Here is a 25082-nt window from a genome sequence, read left to right on the forward strand (position 1 = left end):
AAAGGGAAGAACAAGGGGGAGAATGAAATGCGGACGCCTGTCGTCGTTGAAGACGTCGACGAGGGGGGAAAGAGAGGACGGAAACGGGAATGGCGGGGGTGGGGAGATTAAAGGATGCGGAGAGGCTGCCCGGCCACGTGCCGAGAAGTTCCCACGAATACATTTTCTGTTTTTATTGTCCATCTCGGACTGAGACCTTACTTTATTTGCGATCGCCCTGTTTGGCAACCGAACAATCCCTACAAACCCATCACTGCTTTGCCAACAATTCGCCGCAATTGCCCTGCACACCTCCCTGCACGCTCCACGTTGAGCCGGGCGCATGTGATGCTCGCGTGTAGGGCGGCGCGTTTGCATGGCGAAGCGTTCATTTCTGTTTTCCATCAGGATGCAACAACGATCGCGGGCAGGGTTAGATTTTTAATTATCGAAACGTAGCTAATCGTGGCCAACAGCTTCCTTCGATCCGGACCGAGCCGTTCGACGTATATCCTCCGCCACCACCGCAATTACTCGCCAACCACAACCAGTAGTTATACACACAGCTCATTTAGACGCAACCTCGTTGTTGTGCCGTCTAATGTCCATCAGCTCAACCTCTGTCCCAAATAACCAAGCCCACCAAAGGCCGTGCTATGCATCTTACGACGCTCACTCAACTTCCTCTTCTGATCGTACGTCGATGCGGCAAAAATGCTCCCGTCGACAGCATCACAATCTGGTCGCGAAGCTTTCCCTCCTTCGTCGCGCTTCTCCCGCGCTCATGCGCACGAATTTACATCTAGAGACCTCATGCACAACATGCCAGCGCCTCTTAGTTGGATACGAACACTGAGCCCCCACGCAGACCGATATGTTCCCCTCCTATCTTTTGTATGGGGAACGGTGGTCTGCACGCGTGTGTCACGCTCACGTTTTCCCAGACCGATAAAACGGGACTAATAGTGGATGCGTGAGTATTCTACGCAACACTGACGCAGTTATGAGGTATTTGAGGCTCGCCAAACAGGCTATGTATATCCCCTCTCCCGCAGGTTGACCTAGTTCCTATTTTAGTTTCTGTTCAACAACACTTGATGACGACACTAGCAACACAAGAAACTGTGACAATGCTGACCGCCGCAGCGATGGCGATGGTTGCTCTCTTCTTGTTGCCCGTGTTGCATGATGATCACTCTCTGATCCCTGAGTGTCTTCCTCTTGTTCATCTTCCGATCTCGAACCCTAAATACAACATCTCCCGAACAACTCTTCAGCGCTTTTGCTTCCATTGCATGGCAACCATCCATGCCCCTATCGCGTGTCCGCAGCACAAGTTGACTGAATTGGATCTATATACAACTTTCCGTCAATTCAGTGCAGTCAAATTCAACGTCACTCCAGCTCGCGTAACTGATTTCATCACGTCTTTAAATTCCGGATCGAGTAACCTTCCGAGAGCCGACTTGTGATAACGGAGCAGTGATTATCTCGGTATGACAGCGGCCCGTCTCAATTACTTCAGCTACTGTTGTACTTCGTCATCGAGAGTACGTGGACAAAGTTCTGGCAAGGTGTCATTTGCTCGTCGAAAGCAAGCGGCCGAGATAGGAACTAATGCTCCGAGTTTATCGGAACAGCAGAATAATCTGCGTCTTCTTCCTCTCAGTTCTTTTCCCTGATTCGTTCAACTACTCCCCGTTTGTGCTCGGCTTCCCTGGGCCCAAGCCCTATCGAACTGCCACCAAAGCCAGGTCTTACCTTGTAAATTTGCTTGCAGGCTTGCCAAGTTGGACTCCTGACCATGTGACTGTCAAGGAGTTTTTCAGTGTTGGAACGCCCTCTAAAGATGGAAAAGTTTTCCGGGACTAAGAATTCACTCGGCTCTAATTAATCTGTGACATCTTCTGTCAACATTAATTTATCCTATAGCTGACGAAATTTGCATCCTCCTCTGATACATCCGGATTATTCGACCTCGTATCTCTTCCTGGTCATAACTTTGCTTATCGCTGGATCAACAGTAAAGAGCAATGCTGACTAAGCAAAACACATTTTAGGACACGACGACCGCTTATATGCATCACCAAAAACGCATATAACTCCCAAAGCATCACTTGGCGTTCCCTGCTAGAAGGCAGAAGCGCCATACTACATGGCAGATCTCGTCCATATGACACCTAAGCCTGCTAGACCTCAGCAAGGACGGAAGAAGACTACAGGCAGAAAGAATCCCATCAAGGCACCCAATACTGCCTCGGGAAAGCCGCAAGAAAGTAAACCGCTTGAACTGGTTACCAGCACAAATGAAATCGAACGAAAAAAACAACCTGTGGCGCTGAAACCAGGACCTCAGCCTCGAAAGGCAGAAGTCAATGAGGAGAACAAAGAGAATGTAATGCCGGAAAATGACAGTTCTACAGTAAACACCCAGGCCGAACCAGCAGAACCAAAGGGAGGTGTGGCACCTGTTGATAAAGACAAGGTCGAGGCTTTCCCACCGAAGACGATCCAAGCTTTAGTGGCGGAGGAGCTTCGTAAAACATCGAGCTCGTCAAACTATGGTCCCTCAACGCTCTTCACAGAAAGCCCATGGACAGATTCGACTGCAGCTCCAACAAGCAAAATTGAGAACATCACAGTGAGGGTTGCGCAAACTAAACTACCTCAGGCCGTCGAAACGTCCCATGACGAAGAGACCTCCCTAGATGATCCAGGGTATGCGCATCCACCGAGTCGTATTTATAACTTCGATAGGATGATTGGAAGAGGTGCCTACGGGGAAGTCTTTGTACGTGAATAGCCCAAATTAGTTCCACCGACAGATCACTCATTTATTAACGCTATTTCTATTCTGTAGCGTTGCGCGACTGGTCAAGCGCCCAAAAAGCAGTATTACGCAGTAAAGACTATGAAACCGTTGGAGCACAAGAACAAGCGTGGGAGATCTTTAGACAGGCGCAGGAAAGAAAGGCAACTGAAAGAAATAGAGCTCCTGGAATTTCTACGAGATCACCCGGAACGACCGCAGAGTATTGTAAGTGTGCCCATTGCTATTTACGTTTAACCCGACTTCTGAGTGACTTCCACTTGCGACTACTTCTTAGATTGAATTCTTTGAAGCATTTGAATATGGAGGAGCTCCATTTGAGAACGAAAGAAAAAGTCGTCTGTGTCTTAGTTTTGAGTTTGCTAAAGGCCCTAGTCTTGCGAGAATCCTCAAAAAGGGCCCGATAAAAACAGTTGAGACGATCAAATCAATCACCAAGTATGTGTTTTTACTTTTCAACATTCATTAACTCGAAGGTCGATGGAGTGAGCTGACGACTGTACTGCTTTCATTAGGCAGACCTTGGGTGGCCTGGAATTCTTACACAAGAATGATATTGTGCATTGTGATATAAAGTACGAGCGTTTATCCTTGTCCCGAAATCAGCGCAATGACTGATTCGTTTGAAGGCCAGAGAATATGAAGCTAATGACAGATAATTCAGATAACCCTATCATTAAACTTATCGACTTTGGCCTGTAAGGATACCTCTTTGAGAAATGATTTAGATTTATTTGCTCATATGATCTTTATTATAGGTCTTTGCGCATCACGAACGGTCCAGTACGAAGTCTCGGGGGGACGTTGATGTACCAAGGTCCGGAAGTCTTCCTTGGTAAGAGAGTTGTCACCAGTAAACTTGATATTTGGGCATTTGGGTATGTCAACCTGTGTCGTTTTAGTTTGATAGCATATTCTTGACGAAAATGGATGGGTTATTTTCAGAGTCATCTTTTGGGAAATGTTCCACGGTCTGGACAAGTTCCCGATAGATCCAATTAATATGGAAGGGGCTAGAAAGATTAGGAGTGATTCGAGTATGTCGCTATTCGATATCAGAGAATATACTATGATTGTCTGACTGAACTGGCGGCTGCAGGAGAGGCACATGAGTATATGAGAATGTACAACAAGAAAGAGTTCGATAAGGAGCTTAAATTCGATACGGATGAATGGCAAAGTAATCCTGAAGGTAAGTACAGTATAGTCGGGGTCGTTGAACCGAACTAATACCTTGGTCACAGCAATACCACTTGCGAAGGGCTTGCTAGAGAAGGACTATCAAACGCGAATCTCTGCAGAGGATGCACTAAAAGATGCTGTACGTCTACAAGACTTCCTCATAAGCTGATCTTAACTGACCTTTGGTTTCAAGTGGTTAAACAGCTAGAGCAACTATGTTCATCTACTGATCCTCGTTTAGGCTATATACTCCCATTATTAAAATCTCTGTTATCTAGTTGCGAGACAATACCTCACAGGGTTCCGATTTTTAGTATTGCGATCCTGTTATGAGTAGATAGTATGTATGTATCAGTTAATGCATGCTATATTATAAAGAAGTTTTGTGTGAATACTGCGATATGAGTTAAAAGGGACTGGTCATAGAGGTCCTGAGGGTACACTGTGCAGGTAAAACCATGGTCAGGTTTGTCACTTCACGAGATTAAAGATCATCTGAGCCGGCCTAAGGCGCATTATGATTTACTTTTTATTACTTTGAGCAATGATGTTGTTTGATCCGAGCATGCGATGGAGGCATGCATGTGCGGGCCAGTGCGGCTGTCAGTCAGTCGCACTAGAGGTGCTTGTTTGGCCGCCCCGAGCTTTGAGTTCGAAGTCTGGGGACAGGGTACCTCCTTTGCGGCTGAAGATGATGCACATGTGGAGTACAAGAAACGTGGCCTCCTTTAATGGACTAGTAGTCTTATTTGTGTATATCGAGACGCCATACTGGTTAGCTTTAATCGTTGCTTTGCCTTTGCACAACGTCCCTTTCCGCCTACTTGTAGCATACCAGTGCGTATACTGATTTCCGCATACATAAACTGGCTCTGATGCACGAACGCCACATGGTCACCTCTTTGTCTGTGAACAGTAGTGCAAGTTGAGAGAAATTTCATAATGTCTAGAGCTTCCTTCTACAACAACTACATTAAAGGTTCCTATATTAACAGAGGAACTCATGCGGAAGTTTACGTATGTAACCGTTCTATCTTGTTGCCGTGTTCATCAGTATATATATGTATTAATTTCATTTGATTCTATTGCATTCCCACTGCTTATGACTGAAAAAAATCCGCAGAGTTGTACGAGGAAATCATCAGGAAAAGTTCGTGCAGTTAAAATAACGGAATACAGTACAGTGAACGAAAGGACTAGAACGATGTACATGGATGAGTATAGAATTCATCAATATTTGTTGACGAAGGACGGTTGCCCACGAAGCCTTGTTAGTGTTAGAATTCTTAGCTCAATTTGGGAAGTTTTGCTAATGTAACTCTATTATGTCATAGGAGAGAACTAAAGATGTATTCCGGGATGATCGAAATATCTATATCGTCAAGAACTATATAGAGGGCTGGAACTTGGAATGTGTAATAACATATCGACATTCGAAAACATATTTTCCATACTTCTCTGAACGCGGATGCACTAAGTATGTGTACATTTTGTCTCATATGTTTGTGATTCAATACTAAACCTTGCAACACAAGGCAAATACTGGAAGCTCTAAAGTTTCTGCATATGCACAGGATCGTGCATCGCGACTTAACGTCAGTTCCATATCTCATCAAAACGTGCTTTACTTTTAGAACGCTGAACAATTCATAAAAAGTCCAACTAATGTTTTGATAAGCTCCTCTGGACGTGATATAACGGTCATTGATCTTGGGTGGTCAGTACTATTAAATACGAGAAAGTAATTCATTTATTGATGCAAAGCACCTGCTCAGTGGTTCCTTTACTCCAAAGACAGCCGACAGAGGTTTTCTGCAAGGTGCAGCACCCTTTTATCAGCCACCAGAGTTTTATCGACATGGCATAATTACCTGTAAAGCAGATGTCTGGGCTTTGGGGTAAGCACTTTAAAAGCTATTTGTTATTCTTCCAAGTTAATTCTGACTGAGATTCCAAGAGTTGTCCTGACTCAGTTTCTCATTGGACTAAACAAGTTTTATTTTCAACCAATTGGTATGGAGTATGAATTAAAGCGTATTGCGAACAAGAAGAGGTATAAAGGGCTTCTTTTCTAATCTATTGCCCATATTGAAAATTAATACCTTGGGCCAAATCTAGAAAACAAGTGAAAGACCTTAACTGTGACGAAAAACTACAAGCACAATACAATATGGATAGACATAATGAAAATGAGTTTTCTGAACCTCCAGTGTTCGACGGAGATATACCTGATGGTAGGTATTCTCGGAATCTGATTTAGTGCATACAAAGAAGAATTCTAATAAACATGTTTCTAGAGTTTATACCACTTATGAAATGCTTGCTAGATTTTCATCCAGAGTCAAGATTGACTGCTGAGGAAGCACTGAGTCAGCTAGTTAGTTGCACAGTACTCTTTCATATATAAACGAACTCATAATATTTTAAATCGCATTATACAGTAGAAAAGCCATTATAATTTAGGTTATTATTTTGTCTGCATATGAAAATCTGCCATACTGGAGTTTGTGTAACTATAATAGTATCAAACTTGTTGCAGACGAATCCAGGAACGAGAAATGTTTCTGGTTACTTCATGTACGTTTGAGTACCAGCAGAATACAAGTGTTCATTTGCGAGTCATTGTCTTCTGCTTTGAATGACACATAGTACAGAAGCCAGAGTAATGATGCTGCTGCAGAACAAGTAATCAATAGTTATACTTTAATTGTCACAAACCCCTTAAAGATGAGACTGGAGGCAGCCCAGACACTGTACATTTGAATAGTTTGAAGAATTTGCTGCTCTTATTGATTAGTATGCTACTACATATGTGATGCCAGACAAATCACTATTCCGGGACAGCCTGAGAGCGAGAGTACTCACATACCTCTTTGCATTATCCCTGCCTTTCAATTTTGCGACCGAGTCCGTGAATAATTTGAAACAGGGGCAATTCAACGCAGGGCGTGCCCCCCGTTCAATGTGCTTACACTTCATTTTGCATCACAAATATGATGCAAAGTAAGTTACATAATTTATCAATCCTATCTGCCTTTACAGCCATAAGAAGATTCTGAGACGCGAACGCCACATTGACAGTTTGAAGGCATCATCTATTCTCTTGCTTCTCACAATTACACCCGTTAAGTCGCTTGCTTCGCATGACCGGGAACGGCAATTGTACAGGAAGCTCTATAGACCAAAGTGTGAAGACTTGTAAATGTGTCTCTGCCTCCACTATGATTCCTGTCGAGGGCGAACAGCAAGGTGCTGGAACCTTTGACTCACTTTTCAAGTTTGGAAAGCAGCTCGGGAAAGGATATCAAGGCACCGTCTACGTGCGTGCATAGTTCATCGATGTAATCTTTCACTTCTTAACACACGGCACTAACTAATGGGGGGATTGCATTTACATTTTTTGTCCAACAGCTATGTACACATAAAGTATCGGGAAAGGAGTATGCAGTGAAAGTACTTAGGCGTGGGTGCTTTGGGAAGGTGCACCCAAGCCAAAAGATAGAAGTGTGGTTCCATAAAGAATACTTATTTGCAGGAAAGAAAGATTCGGATAGAGTTGTAAGTGGTATTCAACAAATAGACTCAGAATTATTGTTCAATTGTAATTCTTCTTTACAAATCTCGCATAGCCTTTAACATCTTATATTTTTGAGACTGCATGCGAAACCCATATTGTAATGGAGTATATTAAGGGATTAGAACTTGGAGTTTATCTAGCTAATAATAAAGAGTCAATAACTCTTGATCATGTTAAACATCTTAGCAGGTAATTTCAAGCACTAATAACTTGCTGCCTTATATTTCTGATGATTGGTTCCATTGACATAGACAGATCTTAGAAGGATTGGAGTGGCTACATAATAAATACCTTGTCCACCATGATTTAAAGTAAGGGATTGGGCTTTGTTTTACTTGTAACTTATAAAACTGAGCTATTACTTCATATAGACCAGAGAATATTCTGGTTCGCGAAGGAAATGCTATCATAAATGATTGGGGAAGGTGAAGTATTAATGATTATATTGTGGCTTCAGATAAGCTATGAATTTACTAGGAGTTTATTGACATTTTCCCGCTTATTTAGTATTCATGCCGAAGGTGAATATAAACTTTCAGACATTCCTTGTCATATGTGGTTTATGCCACCTGAACTTCATGTGAGGGGTGAGACTGCTACATTGCTTTGTGTTTCAGATATATGGAGCTTTGGGTGAGTTTTCAGTCTTGAATGTGTTACAGCTGTAGTTGATAATAATCAATCAAAATTAACTTCGATCACTTTATAGAGTTACTTTCTTGAAAATGATCTATGGTCCCCAGCACTTTTTATTTCAGCCAATTAGCGTTGAGCAAGCAAGTAGGAGGTATGCGGATGAAAATAAGTGAGCAATCCTTACTTCTTTCAAGTACAAGCCGACGTAACTCCACTAGAATTCTCAAGGTTTATGCTTCGAGATTTTGTCATAAGGAGGTACAAACATATAGGGAAGAATTCAACAATGCAGAGTTCAGTAAAACACCCGATTTCAATCAGGCTCCATGGATTGAAGAGCCCGGAGGTAAGCATTGATTCAGTAAATGGTACAAGAGGCGGTTTCTAATATATATACAGCAATTGAGTTTGTAACCGGTATGTTCCGGCTAGATTATCGAAAACGGTTCAGCGCCAAGGACGCTCGTAATCATCCAGTGAGTCTCGAACCAGATAGTTACATTCAGTATTCAATATAATATTTAATTTAATACCTGTAGTGGCTCAATGATGCATACTGACAGCGTAGGGTTTTAATCTTTCTGCTAGATACGCCCTATTCCACGGAGAATGTCGTGCTAGGAGCAGTAGATTAGTACAATTTATTTACAAATATTGAGGCATGTTTTCAAAAAGAGGATAATAAACCGAGAATAATGGCCCATTGCGAATTGTCAAGTTGTTGTCGAAGTCGATCATGAATCATGAATCATGATTAAGTATTCTCCAATCACGTGTACCGGACAATAATTAGATTGATGGATTCGGCTGCGTCGCGTCGACCTCAAGTCAAACGTGTTCTGTGACCGCGGCATGTGTGGCAGATTCGCTCTCGGATTACCGGTCAGACAAATAAGCTCATTTAAATATATGTCGTACGCTGATAAAAGAGAATCACATAGCGCCCTCAGATTATCCGACAGGTGCACGACGAGCACCCAGAGTTGGACCTTGACCTCGATGAGTGGATCGACGAAGACGCGTTTTACCCTCGTTATAATGTCGCGCCGCGATCCCGCAGTCCAGTGGTCCGCAGACGGAATCGTTATGATGACCGTGCGGCCTCTGAGGAGCAGGGAGAGACGGAACAGAAAGGCACAGTTATGCATACGATGAAGTGGGGAGTCGTCCCGCACTGGAGTAAACATGAAGATACCAATCTGAATACCATCAATGCGAAGGGTGAGAACCTCACTGAGGGTGGTGGCATGTGGGCGAGTATCAAGGGCAGGAAGCGATGTGTTGTCGTTTGTCAAGGGTAAGGTTTACTTCATGTTAAATGACGGAGATTCTGTCATGACCCGTGATATTTCGACACAGCTACTACGAATGGCAGAAGAGAGGAAAAGACAGACTGCCACACTTCACTAGACATAAAGAAGGGAAACTCATGTTGCTGGCAGGGCTTTACGACAGTGTTATTCTTGAAGGTGGGTACATGCTAGTAAGTCAGACCTAGCGACTGCACATACTATCGACACAAGATTACTCAATTCTTCTAGCACTACATTCCCTGCCCATACATTGAAACTGACGAAAAAGTTACTATCTAGGTCATACTGAACCTCTTTACACTTACACAATCGTCACCACGGACGCAAACAAGCAACTTTCATGGCTACATGACCGCATGCCAGTTATCCTCAGTTCAGCTGCACAGATCGAAGCATGGCTCGACACTTCCGATCAGACGTGGTCGACCAAAGCCGCAAAAGTCATCAAACCCTATACATCCCTCGACAAAGCACACGACTTGGAATGTTATCCCGTCCCTAAGGAAGTTGGTAAAGTCAGTGCGGAGAGCGCAACGTTCATCGAGCCCATCAGCAAGCGGAAGGACGGTATTGAGGCGATGTTCGCTAAGCAGAGCAAGGGAGGAAAGGATACCGATACGTCTTTTAAGCCAGCTTCACAGCCTTCACAGGAGAAGAAGTCTCAGCCTTCTGGGGAAACAGGTGAACAGACCCTACTGAAACGGAAACGAGAGTCCACAGAGCAGTCGCCGAAGAAAGAGAGAGCGTCAAGTGTCGAGCTGCTCTCCGTGGATGAACCTTCAGGCTCCAAGAAAGCTCGAACCGATAACAAAGAGGAAACTAAACGGAGTGGCAAGGTTTGTTCTACATCTGGTCATCTGGCTTTGTGTAATAACCTGTACGTTCCATTTCGTTGCAGCAGGTAGCGAAACCAAAAACGCCTAGTTCTTCCCAAGTGAGTGTCTCACCTAACTGATGTATGACACATGCTGTGCATGTTAATTCACTACACCTTGCAGAGCACAAACATGAAGTCGCCCAAATCATCAAAATCACCGAAGAGTCCAGAACAAGCCAGCCCTGGCACCAAGAAAATAACAAGTTTCTTCTCCAAAACCGAGGACAATAATTGAGCGGACTGATTAATTCTGTTTACGTCGTGTACATTATTTCTCCCCTTATCTTACCTATTGTACTGGGCTTGGAACAATTAAGGCATTTTTTTTCAATGGTCACTCGATGTGATGATTCATGCAATGGATGTGGTCAAACCACTCTCACTTCGGAGTCCAAGATGTTAGACGTACATACACATGCAACGAAATACTAGTGAGAGAGGAGTAATTGAAGACCGACAAGGACAGAGAAGAGAAGAAAAGAGAATATAAGAGTCAGAAAAGGGGGAAAGAAAAGTATGCACGAAATAGGATGACACATATACTCAAGCTCGAATCAGCAGGCGATAAGTATCAGAAAATGGGAGACGTTGACTAGGGCTTGTTATCACGAAAAAGTATGCGCATATGAAACAGGAAATAAAATTGCAAAAAGGGAAGAGACTCGCGAGATGGGGTCAATTCACATCAGTCCTTGCTCAACCCCAGTATTGTGGACCATTTTGGGACGGGCGCTGGTAGTAGAAAGAACTATCAGCTCCTTGTGGATAGCCTTGAGTTTGTTGCTGCTGATTTTGTTGGCCAGGGGGACCACCCGCGTTTGGGTTCGCGGAGAAGCGGTTTGCACCGTAGAACTGCGAATGCTGTGGCTGCTGCACACCGCGTCCACCTTGACCTAGTGCACCTTGGCCTCCAGCGATACCGGAGCTACCCATACCTGGTGCACCACCAACATCCTTTGCATTAACTCCAGAGCCTGGACCATATGGCTTATACGAGTTTTCTGGGGAGGCACTGTTTCCAGTACCTCTTGGACCTAGTTGTGCGGCAGGACTTGAAGACTGGCCCATGAAACTCTGAATACTTTGTCCGCCGTATAGCTGTTTGCCATATTCGTTTGTAGGAAGTCCCTGGTTGTGCTGAGGTCCTAGTTGGTTATGGTGTCCATACCCATCATCGTATGCGGATGAAGCGTGCTGCTGCTGTCCATATAGACCCGGCGCATATGGATTTGACTGAGGCTGAACCGAGTTTGGACCCTTCGCATTCGCTGGAGACGCAGACGTGGGATTCGCAGGTTGGAACAAAGGAGGCTGCTGCTGAGGATATCTGTTTGCATATTGACCAAGCCCATAACCAGAGCCGTAAGGTGTACCGTAATACTGGCCTGGTTGGTACATGTTGTAGTAGAACGGCATTGGGTAACCTTGCTGAGGTTGACCTGCAGCAGGACCCTGAGGCTGAGTCCCAGTCTGCGGCTGCTGAGACGCCTGCTGCTGGGTCGACTGTGCTGCAGACTGGGGCAAACCAGCACCAGATTGCGAGGATTGTTGACTACCTGGGAGAGACTTCCCAACATCGTCATGACCAAGCGCATTCCGCCCACTGAAGCCGGACTGCGGACCATACGATTCATAAAATCCCTGGGTTTTATTTGTCTCGTGAATACTCGGAAAATGACTCTTGTGCTAAAAATGAACCGGACTCACTCTTGCTCCATCATTGTACCCGAAATGGTCTGAATTGAATCCACTTAAATGCGAAGCTTGCGTCTGGTAACCAAGCTGTTGGCTAAGCGGTGCAAACGAACCATACTGCGTGTCCTGTGCCTGACCCGCAGGTGGGGTTGGTGCATGATGGAAATTCTGCTCCGGCTGACGATAATATGACCCATGGCTGCCAATACCCTGGTGAAGTGCCGACTGCTGTGTCTGCTGTTGCTGTGGCGCTTGGGGTGGTGATGGTTGACTTGCAGCTTGTTCAAGATGTGAAGGGAAATGCGAAAATTGATGAAGTGAGGATTGTTGCTGTTGCTGCAAGTGATTCTGCGTCGCAGGTGCCTGGGGTTGGGGAGCCTGAGTCTGCTGTTGAGCAGAACTTTGCTGATAAGGGGAAACGGATGATTGCGAAGAAGGCGTTGCCTGCTGAGCAGAGAATGAGGTGAGTGGGGTTGAAGTGGCAGTGGAGGTCGACGTCTGAGAAGGGATGACGGATTGAGTAGAAGGTTGAGTAGGGAGTAATGAGGGAGGGGTCTGCTGTGCACTCTGTAAGGCTGAGTGAATCTGTGCCTGTACCTGCGGTTGTGGTTGCTGGGGCTGGCTGTGTTGGGTAAGAGTGTGTTGGAAAAGGCTTTGAGTAGAGGTAAGGGGTGTTTGAGTGCTTGCAGCCGGTGCAGGCTCCGGAGGTGGTGCATGTGTTGTTGGAGGCTGGGGTTCGCGCGCAGGCTCAGACGCAACGGGAGCGGCAACAGGTGGCTCAGGAGTAGGAGGCTCCAACCTGTACCAGAACCGTAAGTAAAGAATTCCGGGGAATAAATACCTATCGTGTGACGTACGCATTAGGTTCGACATCCTCCCCACCCAGGTTTACACTTCCAAATTGCATGCCTAACTTCTCAACCGAAGAGCCAAATGAAGAAGGCATGACAACAGCTTGGTCTGTCACCTTTGGGCGGTGACCAGCACGCGAATTTAAAGAACGTGCGTAGCTGACAGGAGTCGAAGGCTTTACAGGAGGTACAACCGACGGTTCAGCCTTTTGCTGCAGCCCAAGTTGTGCTGGGAAAGCCGAAGCTGTAGTTACTCGTTCCGATTCCGGTTCGGGCTGGTTGGAAGGGGTTGGTTGGGCTTCCTCCGGAGCAGGCTCGTGTCGAATCTCAGTTTTCTCTGTGACAGAGGTAATCCACCCGTCTGACGTTGCCTTTACCGTTGGCTGAGCCGGAGGTTCATCCTCCCACGGCGGAGCTTGCACGGTCGTTGGCTCTTCCCAACCATCGGCTTCTGGTTCTACTTTCTGCTCTGGCTCAGGAGCAGCGGGGACTGGCTCTGGAGCTGACGCAGGTACAGCTGCAGGAACCGAAGCGGGTGCAGGGGCAGGTGGAGGTGGAGTAGCCTTTGGCTTTTCTTGCGCTCTGGGAAGGAGTTGAGGCTTCTGCCAAATTCAACTAGAATATTTACACATACCTTGCAACCTGTGCCCATGACATTTTTGAAGTAGCTGGTGTCTTACTCGCAAGTTTGGCAGCTTGAGTAGGGGTAGGCGACAATGCTTGAGGCTTCAACTCGGTGGATGGTGCCGGAGTACCATTTCCCCATGCACTAGGAGTTGTATCTGTTTTGGCCTTCGGTAGTGTCGAGGAAGAAGCAGCAACAGACACCGTCGAATCACCGGCATCGCCCTGTCCCGAAACAGCGTTTTGGTCGGAAGCACCATTCGCTGTCGCCCATTCACTTGCGGCCGAAGCATCGTCCGTCCCAGCAACAGGCGTCGATGACTCCTGTGTCCAAGTCGAAGATGACTGCGGGGCGGGAGAAGACGCATGACGCCCGTTCGCCTCGCGATGACCGCCTCGGCCAGCACCGCGACCTCCGCCACCTCGCCCTCCACGAGAAGCCCCGCGTCCTCCTCGAGTCCCACGAGAGCCTCCTCTGTCTCCACTGGAAGGTGCTGGAGAGCCGGCCGTTGCGCGTTTGTCCTTTTTACGACTGACCGCACCCCATTGTTCCGCGTGACCTGCGAGCAAAGATCAATACTCTAGCGCCCTCTTCAAAATGTGAAAACAGCTGCACCTTCGCTGATGCGGACAACTGCGAGTTCAACGTCGTAGTTCACTTCCGCAAGCACCGACTTGAGGTCTGTCGAGGGAGGTTGAGTAAAACGTGGCTGTTGCGCGTCCCGACAAGAAGACACGTACCGTCGTCCGACCACGACGGAAACATTTCCTGAAGTTGGCGAATCCTGGGATTGCCACGCTCGCCAGGCGCGGCTGCTTGGTCTTGTACGCGACGATGGTTTGAGGACTTGAAGGACATTCTGGTCGACAGAGGTGAGCTGGATGAGATGATGAGGAAGGGGAGCACTGCACAAAATATTCCGATTTTTCGCTCATTTACGACCGTGAGAAAATATTAAATAACGCCAGCTGAAAATTGCTTGGATCAATCGATGCTTTGGCTCTCGCCGCATCGCTGCCCTCCTCTTCTCATCCACGAACGACCATCCCCGCGCTCTCCCTCCTTCTTCACTTTCTTTAGACTAATCTCCGCCTCCGTTTTGCTTGAAAATGTCTGACGACGAGCAGCACAACCACCAGTTCGAGCAGGTCAGTCCCAAACGCCCATTTGATGCTGTCCAATGCGGACCCTTATGCTCGTCTGCCCTACCCCCTTTCTCATTAGGCGTCCGCCGGTGCCTCGCTCACCTTTCCCATGCAATGTTCTGCTCTCCGCAAGAACGGACATGTCGTCATCAAGGGTATGTTCACCTCACTATATGCGCCGCTGGCCGCCCTGTTCTCACCCACGATGTGCCCCTCCCTGGCTTCCAGGTCGTCCGTGCAAAATTGTCGACATGTCCACCTCTAAGACTGGCAAGCACGGACATGCCAAAGTCCACCTTGTCGGCATTGATGTATGCTGCCTGCTATACATTCGCATGCCCTGTGTTAACTGACCAACCATTCTCCACCCAGATCTTTACCCAAAAGAAGCTGGTTCGTGTTATCATCTTGCATTGTGTACTTGCTCAAATCTGACAGAAATTCTGATCTTCTCTCAAATACAGGAGGATATTTCTCCCTCCACTCACAACATGGATGTTCCGAACGTCAAACGTGAGGAATACCAGCTCGTAAGTAATGTGTCATCACACACGCCTCGCGTTCTAGTACGTAAGGATTCTGAAGGTGGCGCATTGACTAGGTCAACATTGATGACGATTTCCTCAACTTGATGACTTCGGACGGTACCCCCAAGGACGACGTTAAAGTCCCTGAGGGTGATATTGGCAAGGAGATCCAGGAGAACTTCGACGCTGGAAAGGATCTTCTTGTCACGATCGTTTCTGCTATGGGTGAAGAGCAGGTAATTATTATTCCTTATTTTATTCCAAACTATGCCTAACAGCAATCATCTCTGTGTAGGCTATCTCCTGGAAGGAGGCCCCGAAGGGAGCGTAATGACCTTGTGAGTCTAAAATATGTCTGCATCGATTTCCCACGATGCACTGCATCCACATGAATGACTCAATGCTGAATTGCTTCCCTTCCCTAATACAGGGTCCGATTCCCGATTCACGATCCTTCTGCCGTGTCTAGTCTCTTTTTTGCCTTGTTTACAATTCATTATCAGTCCTGCATGTACGACGCAACGTTTTCTCGTGTAATGTACAGCACGTGTTGTCTTGTCGGAAGCTGAAAGGTTATAGGTCATTGAACTTGTTTTTTTATTATCGTGCTCATGGCTAGGAGCTGTTGTATCGGTGGTTTAGATGCACTGTAAGGAGTTCTAGTTGATGTACTGGGGAGGCGCAAGAAAAAAAGGGAATATAATACATGGTTGTGATCATAGAGTGTGTTGGGAATATAAATACAAAATACGGAATTAAACTTGTGATGATTAAAATGTGATGGGTCAACTATCAGAATTAGTACCAAGAGCTCGGACGATGCACATTCTGTGATTCGATGCTGCGAGAAGGTGCGAAAAGACTTGCAGAGCCTGCTCGCAAGCCAAAGGGGTTCTCCGAATTACTCGACGTTGTAGACCACCCAAACCGCATCCGTGGCGGTCGTGGCGCACCAGCGGCAGACGGTGATAATCTATCGCCACCTGCTGTCCCTACTGAATCAGCCCCGGCTCGTTGGCGGAGGAGGATGAGTGTGTGCGTGTTTGCGCGATGGAAGTGTAAACACCTAAACGAACGAATCATTGTCAGACGAAAAAGGAAATTTATAACTGGAAAGAAATGTTTTGAATTTAAATTTACCTTCCGCCTGAGCCACCGTTCCATGGGATTGATCCCGTTGACTCTTCCTCGGCCCAGGATAGTAGCTCTTCGATTGCCGGGGCGTCGTTTGCGGTCAGTGCGCCACGACCTTTGCACCATGATATATTTCAATACCAAGAGAGTTTAAGAAACAGATTGGATCATTACAGTTAGACGCAGAGTAGTTGCCAGTGATCACGTCAACACACAGGTAGAAATCAAATTGCAAAGAACTGACTCACTTGCGATGGTAAGCCAAGAGTTACGTGTAAGAACAAGTACACCTGTTACGCCACGTAAGGCAAGACTATGTGTATAAGGACATACAAAGTTGGTTAATCAATCAAGCTGAGCGAATGAACTTGCAACAAACATGCTTACGCTTTATCGAGAACTGCGTCCATATCTAGCAAAGTAGCTACTACTCCGGACCAGCAGAGACAGAGGATTGCTTCAAAGGCAAAAATGACGTGAAAGGTAACTCCGAGTCTCGGTTACCACTAGACACAAAGAAGACAAGAAGCCAAGGCAGAGCGTAAGGCGGAAGCAGATTTCCCCGTAATATAATCGAATGTCGTAAAAGCGAGGCAGAACCGTGAGTAACAAGAAAGTAATAGCAGATCACTTGTTGTCTTCCCTTGAGCAAGTAATTCTCATCGGAAGGTCCTAGTAGACATCAGGAGATGAAACACGATGCAAGTGCATGGTGCCACGAGACGCTGTTGTGGTGACCACCATTGGTGAGGTGTGACGGTCGCGTAATAAAGGGGTTCTTCACGTTCGTAAATTAAGGGTGGTTGACCGATCATTTGAGATAAAATAGGACACTCTGTAATTGTGTTCACCGAGATGTATGAGTGTAAATGAAGAGAACTGTAGATAAATAGGCAAAATCGAGGTGGCATGGAGTCAAATGAGTCTCAAGCCTCAGGGTAAGATCAGACTCCGAACGATCAGGAACGAAGAGAAACGTCCTTGACCAGTTACATAATCGGCTAGTGATTTGCCTTTCGTGTTTGTTATTCCGATTTCTCAAAATGTATACGATCATTGAACCTATTTAATACTCTAGACATATGCATGATAATTATTTCCCTAACCGATCCAGATTTAGCTCTTAGATCTTGAGCCACTGTCGATAGCATAACGAATATCATGATTCAATGCTTAACCCAAGCAGTAATATAGGAAGATAATGACCTACCAAATGGCCGAGCGCATCCTCTGCTGAGATCCTTTTTCTATAGTCCTTCCTCAACAAACGTTCAGCCAAGGATACAGCTGGGAGGGTATGCTGTTTAGAATAACTCAACAAGAAGCAACAAAATATATCTTGCCTTCACTAAAGTTTTGCCATTCTTTTGTGTCAAACCTAAGTTCTTTCTCAAACTCCCGTGTATTATACCAATTTGCATAATTCTGTGCATAACAGAAAAGATTGTCCCTATTTTTTTGTGATGCATGTTCTAAGTAATCATGTTGCTTTTTCGGGGTATCGTATCTTTATATAAAATGAGCTCGAAAGCTGAAGTGGAAGAAATGGCTAGATTCACCCTTTTTTCTTCAGGTAATGGTCCTGGGCTGTCGGCCAAACCATTACGTCGATTGGGAATGTATCAGAACCATGTATCATTTCCCAGAATACAACACTACATTCGTTGGAGTTGAGCCATGCTCAGTCTACTGTCCACATGTACATATTGTAAGTAAGGACATACCCAAGTGCCCACATGTCTGTCTTGTGAGTTGTAATCCAATTTTCATTCGTACCCACAGCAATCTCAGGAGGAAAGTATAGAGGTGTACCGCAGACCGCCGCGTCACCATAAGTAGGATCACGTGTTACACTGATAGTAGGCAGAAGTTAGATTAATTACATTCTCTTAATTATTATTCAATATACATACAATCCAAAGTCAATGATCTTTACCAGTAGCGTGTTGCGCCTTTTATTCCTTATTACCATAATATTTTCTAGCCTTATAGCAGTTGTCAGCTGCACATTTACACAAGGTTGAGCGAAGTAGAATTACAGACTTTATGTCACGATGTACAATCCGATTGTCACATAGGAAACTAAGGCCAGTTAGGACTTGTCTAGAGGCGGAGCAAGTGTTATACTAGATCCAGGAATTAAATATATGCGAGCAAACCTCAGGATGGATTTTACATCTTGTTTATCTTTCATTGGAAAATTATGGATCTTCTTTCCCCGCCTCATGGTAGGCTCCTCACGGAGTAACATTTGGCAGAGAGTGGCACCTTCAATATACTCACAAACGAGACAAATCCTCCTGCCTAGGCTAGCTTTCACTCCTTGAGCATTCAGCTGATATTCTGTGTCTTCAGATGACCAAAATGCTTCAATAAATCTCATCTAAATGTAGTATATTAGTCTGCGAGTTTACACATATTTGTATCATCCTCTTTACTCACAATACTGCTGGGACGGTCAGGATTATCCTTTAAACTCAGTAGGAACTCAGTCTCTGATCTTTGCCAGTAGCCAAGTAAAGTATGTGGATCTGCAGGCTTCAGAGTCTTTACTGCATACCTGTCATAGTCTCCATTCTTACAAAGCTATTGAATTTTGTATGCACAAATAGGATGGCAAAGTTGGCTCAGGTCAGAAGCGACATTGTTTAATACTAATACAGTAGACGTACAAAGACCTCTCCATACATTCCTTTTCCAAGTATTCTTCGGAAATTGTATGACTTACTTGGCATTCTCTTTATGTGAGGGATCTCAGACAGATCATTCTCTTCTCCCAACTCCCCAAATTTCTGTTCTGCCAGTGCTGGGACCACTACACCTTGTTTAGCCTCATGTAGATATTGCTGTTTCTGAGATTCTGATAAATCATTGACTTGATTCTGTAACAAGCTTGACAGACTATTACTTTTGCTCATAGGACTACTAATTGTTCTCTGTGTACTTGTGCCTACAGTTGCCTGAGATGTATGAGGAATATTTGCATTTAAAGACTCTCTTATTGTTGCAGTATGTACACTGGCAGATGGTCTATTAGTACTATTAGTAGTAGACACATGTTGCCTATGTCTCCTTGTATTGTTGTCCACATTATTACTAGAGTTATTGTTATATAGTAGTGACAAACTCTTCTTAGAGTCTATAGTGCTACCACTTTGAACCTGTCCTGATGAAGAGCCAGGCCTAGGAGATCCAGCTCCTTGTATCTTATATGACTGTAATATTTTCCTGTCTGACATTGTATAAACTAGTAGACAGTAAATATAGGGATTAGATTTAGTATTATACACAACTTTGAGTTAAAAGTATTTAGCAGCCCTAGTTCTTTGCTTTAAGCTTCAATGCAAAATTATAATGTAATCAACTGCTTCTGTGTTCAGTCAGGCAATACTTACAGAACCTAGCAAAGAGTCCTAAGCATACACAACTAGCTGTGTAAACTAGTAAGCATGTAGTCAGACTCAGAAATTGTAACAATAACTAGGTACTAGCATAATGTGCTTACAAATATTCATTTTTTATTTTTCAGGACTGACTTATACTGTTTCCTGATAGTTCCAGGAGACAATGTAACACACTGGCCTAACTTTATACAGATCATTCAGTAACCCTTTACAAACAAAAGGGCAGTCTATTTGAAATTACAAGTGACTAACTATTCTTGTATCAGTTTTAAAACTTTACATATCAAGCAATTAGGAACAAAACAACTCCTCAATTCAGTACAGAGTTGACTAGCAATCCATGTTGTTGTGCAAATTTGTCCATCAATACAATTTCTCACAAAATTACAGCTAGCAGATCTATAAAGCTACTCTAGACATCTTATTATACTTATTTCTCTATCTAATTCAGATGCACCTATTCAATCTTGAGCCACTGTCAACAGTACAAATGTGTATTAAATATATAGCTCTGTGTAATTGTGGGAAAACAAGGACTGACCAGATCCTCAAGTGCACCTTTGGCCTGAATTCTTCTTTTATAGTTTTTCTCTAAGAAACGTCTGACCAAAGGTATAGCTGTAAGGGCACACATTAGCCCTGTCTTGTAAGGAATAAAAGGATTTGAACCTGCCTTCTTTAAACTTTTCCCATTCTTTAGTGTCAAATTTAAGTTCCTTTCCAAACTGGTGTTCATTGTACAGCTTTTGAACATGCTGTACTCGTCTAGTTAGCTTGTTAAGATCCTCTGTTGAAGCATTATCAAAGAACTCCTGGCGCTTTTTACTGTCCCAGCTATAAACAGGTGAGCACAAAAGGTCAGATAAGATGAAAATAGAGGCTTTACCCCCTTTTCCTTACGACTTCACGCTCAGCTTCATGCCGGGTCATTACGTCGATTGGGAATGTATCGATTCCATGTATCATTTCCCAGAATGTCACACTGTATAGTAAGAGTCAAAATCAGGCCAGCAATCCCTGCTAAACTCAACAAGAAGTGGTCAAAACACACCCAAGTGCCCAAATATCCATTGTACAAGTTGCAATTTTGTCGTCTATTGCGCCACAAGCAATCTCAGGAGGAAAGTACGGCCATGATCCAGCAATTGCACGTATACCGTGTGCACCCCGACTGGAGGCCCTTACTGCACTATTGTGAGTAAACAGAGAGTGTGGTATCATGATTAAAACTCAGAAGGTAAAATAATGAGTATTACACTTACAGTCCAAAGTCAATTATCTTTACCAGTATTTTATTACGCCTTTGCCTTACAATCAGAATATTTTCTGGCCTTCAATATGGTTGTCACTTTAGAACAGTTACACAACTGTAAACCAAATAGAGCTACTGACTTTATATCGCGATGTACCACATCAATGTCATCTAAGAATACAAGGCCAGTTAGGATTTGTCTAGAGATAGGATTATTGACATCGATAGATACATATGTATACTAATAAATATGTTCTTACCTTATGACAGATTTGACGTCCTGTGGATCCTTCATAGGAAAATCACGAATATTTGTTCCACGCCTTCTGATAGCCTGCTTGCGATGCAGGATTTGGAAGAGGGTGGGACCCTCAATATACTCACAAACAATACAAATCCTTCTTCCTAGATGGTCTGCAACTCCCTGAGGATTCCGCGGATATTCTGTGTCCTCGGATGACCAGAATGCTTCAATGAATTTCATCTAAATGCCAGCTGTGAGCTTTGCAAAGGGGAGAGAGATGACATTTATACAACTCACGATACAACCGGGACGATTAGGATTCTCACTCATCTCTTCTAGGATTTCTATCTCAAACTTCTGTTTGACGGCCATATGGATCTCAGATGCAGGTTTCATAGTTTTCACGGCATACCTATCCTTAGTGTTGACAGTACAGCGCTATAGAGTGTACAGATAGAATATGGGAATTGTCACCTCTCAGAAGCAATACTAGTTAACAGCTATGCACTAGACGTACAAAGACCTCTCCGAAAATCCCCCTCCCAAGAATCCTTTGAAAGTTATATGCTTTTCTTGGAGTCTCCCTGACAGCGGGAATGTCCAATAGACCTTCTTTTATGGGTGGCTCGACTGTTATTATTATTGGTTTCACTTCAACTTGCTGAACTTCCCTTTGATATGCTTGTTGCTGAGATTCTGATAATTCGTTGGGCGGATTCTGAGATTGACTGTGACTATCATCTCTTATAGTAGTACTTTCTGATCCTTGTGAATTTGTGTCTCCGAGCATATTATGTGAATGGTGAACATCTGCATTACTTCCTCTGGAGTGGGGCAGTGTACTAGCATGCCCGGAAGGTCGGCCAGAATGACCAGTGGTAGATGTACGGTCCTGCTCTCTGTCTGAGTTATTGGGTGACGCTGCGTCACGTCGTAGAACTGTGCTCTTCTCGGCATTCATCGTGCTGCTGCTTTGGACCTTTCCTGAGGACGGGGTAGGTCTTGCAGAGCCAGCCCGCGGGACATCAATGGAAGATCGTGCGTGTTTTTCTGACATGAAAGACGAAGTATCAGCCGTTGGTAAAGAAAGGGAGTTTGGCAATATAGCTGGTTTGCAACGTTTAATACTCCTGCACTGCTCGAAGGTTCTGTGCAATGATTATATTCTATTCTTGGGTTCTTGCTACGCCTGTGAGAAAAAAAGGGGTCACAATTGACAGATGTCTGCAAAGTGTTACTACTAACAGGGCAAAGTTGTCATTACCCGGTTAATCAACCGGAATTCATCCCCACATACATTAACATCGGTTACGTGTTATTCCTCTCTCTCGTCATTACTGAATTTTTTGATAAGTGAGTTTTTTTGGATCATGTATAACAAGCTAATAGGATGGCTTATTTATATCTTTCCAATGTAATCGATGTTCAAGGCACGTAAGTGCCAGAAAAGATGATGTTCGGAATTGCAGGCGAATGTGACAATTCATTACGCTGTTTAAAATGCGAATGACAATCATGACGTTATCACCAACATCACGTCCTAGCGTCCCTTGCCGAAGTAACCAAACTGGCTGCCTTGTCGCTGCGAGGGACAATATGACAGGCGAATTCCATTGGTCGGCTGCTTAAATAGTAAGTACATAAGTAAGGAGTTCGCTAAACGATGCCTACCTATTTAATCCGGAAGTGAACTCAGGGGCAGGGATTATTTCGCAGCCCTTTTCGTCCAAGGCCGGCAGAATATTGAAGACAGTAAGAATGCTGGCCATAGTCAACCAAATATCTGCTTCTGCAAAGTGTCGTCCTGGACAGACACTACAGGGGAAAATGAGCAAACCCCGGTCAAATGATGGAGCTTTGCAAGTTGATAATGAAGCATCTCACCGCCTTCCAAAACCGAATACGGCCATCCGCGGATCAAGGATGGATGATGCAACTTTGCCACTTTCAATAAAGCGATCAGGGTTGAAGGTCATTGGATCGTCATAATTTCGTTCATCGTGCATCATCCTCCTGATGCATGTGAGTACTAAGCATGCTAATACCAGACGTGGGGCGTACCAGACGTTTGGCATGATCATAGAGTTCTTTGGAATGTACTTTCCCTCTAATTCTCCATCGCGCATTGCCCGGTGAGCTATTGCTATCAAGAAATCAGCTGAGCATATAACTGAGCGACATAGTTAATTACCAAGTGGGAAAGGAGGGTTCCATCTGATATTCTGTCTAGCCCTGTTCAATGGGTACAAAAGACAAAGAACGACACACCTCAGGCATTCCTTCAGAATACAGTTTATATAGGGGAGCGATTCCTGTTCATCAAATGTTGGCAACCGTTCGCCACCGAGAACAGCATCTAGATCATTTTGGGCCTTTTTTGCAAATTCCGGATACAACACCATTGCCAGAAAGAAGGTATAAATTACTGTCGAGGTCTAATAAAGGTGGACGTAGTAAAAATGAGGAAGTGCACGAGTGGCTATGAAACCCACGGATCCAACACCACCTTTGTCGTCATAGTTTCACGGTAAGGTGTCCGTCTTTAGAGACAAATAAATCGCTTACCGCGATACATCGCACCACAGACATTCTTAATGGCTTCAAAGCGCTCCTTGTCATCAATTCCCTGCTGTTCATAACCATCAAGCATGTAAGTTAATAAGCAGGGAACTGCTGTTCCTGTTATCTGCACAATGGAAGGTATTAATGGATGTGAAATATACAACGCGGCCGGATCTCACGCGTTGCTCTTGGACAATCTTATACGGGTAATCCGAAATTTCTTGTGCCACGACTCTCGCCTTTAGTGCGCGCCTCTTAAAAGAAGCGCCTGGGAGGAAAGATGGGATATATTGAACTGACAGAGCTGCATGAGCTCGGGAACATCATGGATGATATAAGAGAGGACGAACGAAACGGGAAGAGATCCGCAGCCATGGTTCCATAAGGGCCACGTAGGCCTATAGCACTTTCTGAGTGTTCGTGTAAATTCATGATTGGGTCGTCCTTGGGCTTAACCTGGTATCCATAAGTAGCTGAAAGCACAGCTGATGCTGCGAATCTAAGCGTAATGGTTAACTCATATGAATGAAGTAAATAAATGCGTGGTATAACAATGCGTACCGTTTGATATTCCGCCAGAAGTCATTGGGTTCGGTGAGAAGATCTTGGAGCAGGTCATGAACACATTTCGTTTGCATCGGTCGAAGGGCAAGGACAGCTCGAGGATTGAGATATTGTTGCATTAGCCGACGATATAGTCTCCACGTATCTCCGTACGGCATAAACGTGGCCGATCGGAACCGTACCCTGCAGATAGACCAATCAATTGGTTCGCTATTCGAAGGATATGAGACCAAATACATCTTGACGATATAGTCCATAGGAGGGCGGTCAGAATAGCTCGCGCTGTGCTTGTCTAAGAGCTCATGCGCGTGCTCGAACTTATTCAAGACGATGACAGGCCGTCCAACAATTGTGAAATATATTATGTCTCCTAGAGGATGGATCATCGGAAAAGACGCGCATGTAGAAGAGCACACGGCTTACCAAACGTCTTGGACCATTCCGCATACTTCATCCACTGATATTTCGAAAGCATGACGTGCAAGTTTCCGGTTGCAAAGTCACCTTTCGGACCCGGAGGCAAGTTGAAGTGTCGCCCACTTGAAAGCCTCAGCGATGCAATGAGGATAGCTAATGCACCGCCAAGAACGACGACAGACAAGGTATCCATTATCGAGTGCTCACTCATCTTCCGCTCGCTTCTGGGAGGTTGGCTATTTATCAATCATTCTGGAGCGGCCGTGGG

At 44.8% G+C, this 25082-nt stretch overlaps 9 protein-coding genes across 9 annotated transcripts; 4 read left to right on the forward strand and 5 right to left on the reverse strand.

The window, feature by feature from the left end:
- Positions 1 to 693: 693 nt before the first annotated feature.
- Positions 694 to 1451, forward strand: FOMMEDRAFT_154065 (uncharacterized protein; the record flags this gene model as incomplete). The annotated part of the gene is made up of 3 exons (XM_007264633.1): positions 694 to 873; positions 924 to 952; positions 1010 to 1451. The coding sequence occupies 3 exons, from the start codon at positions 694 to 696 to the stop codon at positions 1449 to 1451; spliced, it is 651 nt and encodes a 216-aa protein (XP_007264695.1).
- Positions 1452 to 2134: 683 nt separating this feature from the next.
- Positions 2135 to 4199, forward strand: FOMMEDRAFT_154066 (kinase-like protein; the record flags this gene model as incomplete). The annotated part of the gene is made up of 10 exons (XM_007264634.1): positions 2135 to 2770; positions 2840 to 3016; positions 3087 to 3247; positions 3325 to 3384; positions 3439 to 3507; positions 3568 to 3687; positions 3755 to 3846; positions 3909 to 4001; positions 4054 to 4130; positions 4185 to 4199. The coding sequence occupies 10 exons, from the start codon at positions 2135 to 2137 to the stop codon at positions 4197 to 4199; spliced, it is 1500 nt and encodes a 499-aa protein (XP_007264696.1).
- Positions 4200 to 9052: 4853 nt separating this feature from the next.
- Positions 9053 to 10711, forward strand: FOMMEDRAFT_105104 (DUF159-domain-containing protein). Its single transcript, XM_007264635.1, has 6 exons — positions 9053 to 9086; positions 9146 to 9501; positions 9564 to 9673; positions 9797 to 10353; positions 10416 to 10451; positions 10516 to 10711. Exons 1-6 carry the CDS (start codon positions 9057 to 9059, stop codon positions 10627 to 10629), a joined length of 1203 nt encoding a protein of 400 aa, XP_007264697.1. The 5' UTR covers positions 9053 to 9056; the 3' UTR covers positions 10630 to 10711.
- Positions 10712 to 10849: 138 nt separating this feature from the next.
- FOMMEDRAFT_139574 (uncharacterized protein) lies at positions 10850 to 14468 on the reverse strand. Its single transcript, XM_007264636.1, has 6 exons — positions 14306 to 14468; positions 14181 to 14246; positions 13575 to 14124; positions 12947 to 13522; positions 12102 to 12888; positions 10850 to 12035 (listed from the first exon to the last, which is right to left on the reverse strand). Exons 1-6 carry the CDS (start codon positions 14421 to 14423, stop codon positions 11091 to 11093), a joined length of 3042 nt encoding a protein of 1013 aa, XP_007264698.1. The 5' UTR covers positions 14424 to 14468; the 3' UTR covers positions 10850 to 11090.
- Positions 14469 to 14674: 206 nt separating this feature from the next.
- On the forward strand, positions 14675 to 15568 carry FOMMEDRAFT_80900 (eukaryotic translation initiation factor 5A-2; the record flags this gene model as incomplete). Its single annotated transcript, XM_007264637.1, has 7 exons — positions 14675 to 14713; positions 14790 to 14865; positions 14939 to 15021; positions 15083 to 15103; positions 15175 to 15240; positions 15312 to 15473; positions 15533 to 15568. 7 exons carry the CDS (start codon positions 14675 to 14677, stop codon positions 15566 to 15568), a joined length of 483 nt encoding a protein of 160 aa, XP_007264699.1.
- A 467-nt stretch (positions 15569 to 16035) lies between these two features.
- On the reverse strand, positions 16036 to 16781 carry FOMMEDRAFT_154070 (uncharacterized protein; the record flags this gene model as incomplete). Its single annotated transcript, XM_007264638.1, has 4 exons — positions 16036 to 16303; positions 16378 to 16486; positions 16620 to 16684; positions 16759 to 16781. 4 exons carry the CDS (start codon positions 16779 to 16781, stop codon positions 16036 to 16038), a joined length of 465 nt encoding a protein of 154 aa, XP_007264700.1.
- A 1145-nt stretch (positions 16782 to 17926) lies between these two features.
- FOMMEDRAFT_27205 (kinase-like protein) lies at positions 17927 to 19289 on the reverse strand (the record flags this gene model as incomplete). Its single annotated transcript, XM_007264639.1, has 7 exons — positions 17927 to 18026; positions 18096 to 18224; positions 18285 to 18373; positions 18432 to 18474; positions 18531 to 18754; positions 18814 to 18923; positions 19100 to 19289. 7 exons carry the CDS (start codon positions 19287 to 19289, stop codon positions 17927 to 17929), a joined length of 885 nt encoding a protein of 294 aa, XP_007264701.1.
- Positions 19290 to 20353: 1064 nt separating this feature from the next.
- On the reverse strand, positions 20354 to 22328 carry FOMMEDRAFT_27206 (kinase-like protein; the record flags this gene model as incomplete). Its single annotated transcript, XM_007264640.1, has 8 exons — positions 20354 to 20609; positions 20662 to 20757; positions 20827 to 20964; positions 21038 to 21106; positions 21168 to 21227; positions 21288 to 21511; positions 21569 to 21709; positions 21789 to 22328. 8 exons carry the CDS (start codon positions 22326 to 22328, stop codon positions 20354 to 20356), a joined length of 1524 nt encoding a protein of 507 aa, XP_007264702.1.
- Positions 22329 to 22804: 476 nt separating this feature from the next.
- Positions 22805 to 25007, reverse strand: FOMMEDRAFT_154072 (cytochrome P450; the record flags this gene model as incomplete). Its single annotated transcript, XM_007264641.1, has 11 exons — positions 22805 to 22892; positions 22943 to 23086; positions 23156 to 23284; positions 23333 to 23414; positions 23463 to 23706; positions 23764 to 23777; positions 23837 to 23957; positions 24013 to 24128; positions 24184 to 24332; positions 24395 to 24767; positions 24821 to 25007. 11 exons carry the CDS (start codon positions 25005 to 25007, stop codon positions 22805 to 22807), a joined length of 1647 nt encoding a protein of 548 aa, XP_007264703.1.
- Between the last annotated feature and the right edge of the window lie 75 nt (positions 25008 to 25082).

Source organism: Fomitiporia mediterranea (assembly GCF_000271605.1).
Source record: "Fomitiporia mediterranea MF3/22 unplaced genomic scaffold FOMMEscaffold_4, whole genome shotgun sequence".
Taxonomy (NCBI): Eukaryota; Fungi; Basidiomycota; class Agaricomycetes; order Hymenochaetales; family Hymenochaetaceae; genus Fomitiporia; species Fomitiporia mediterranea.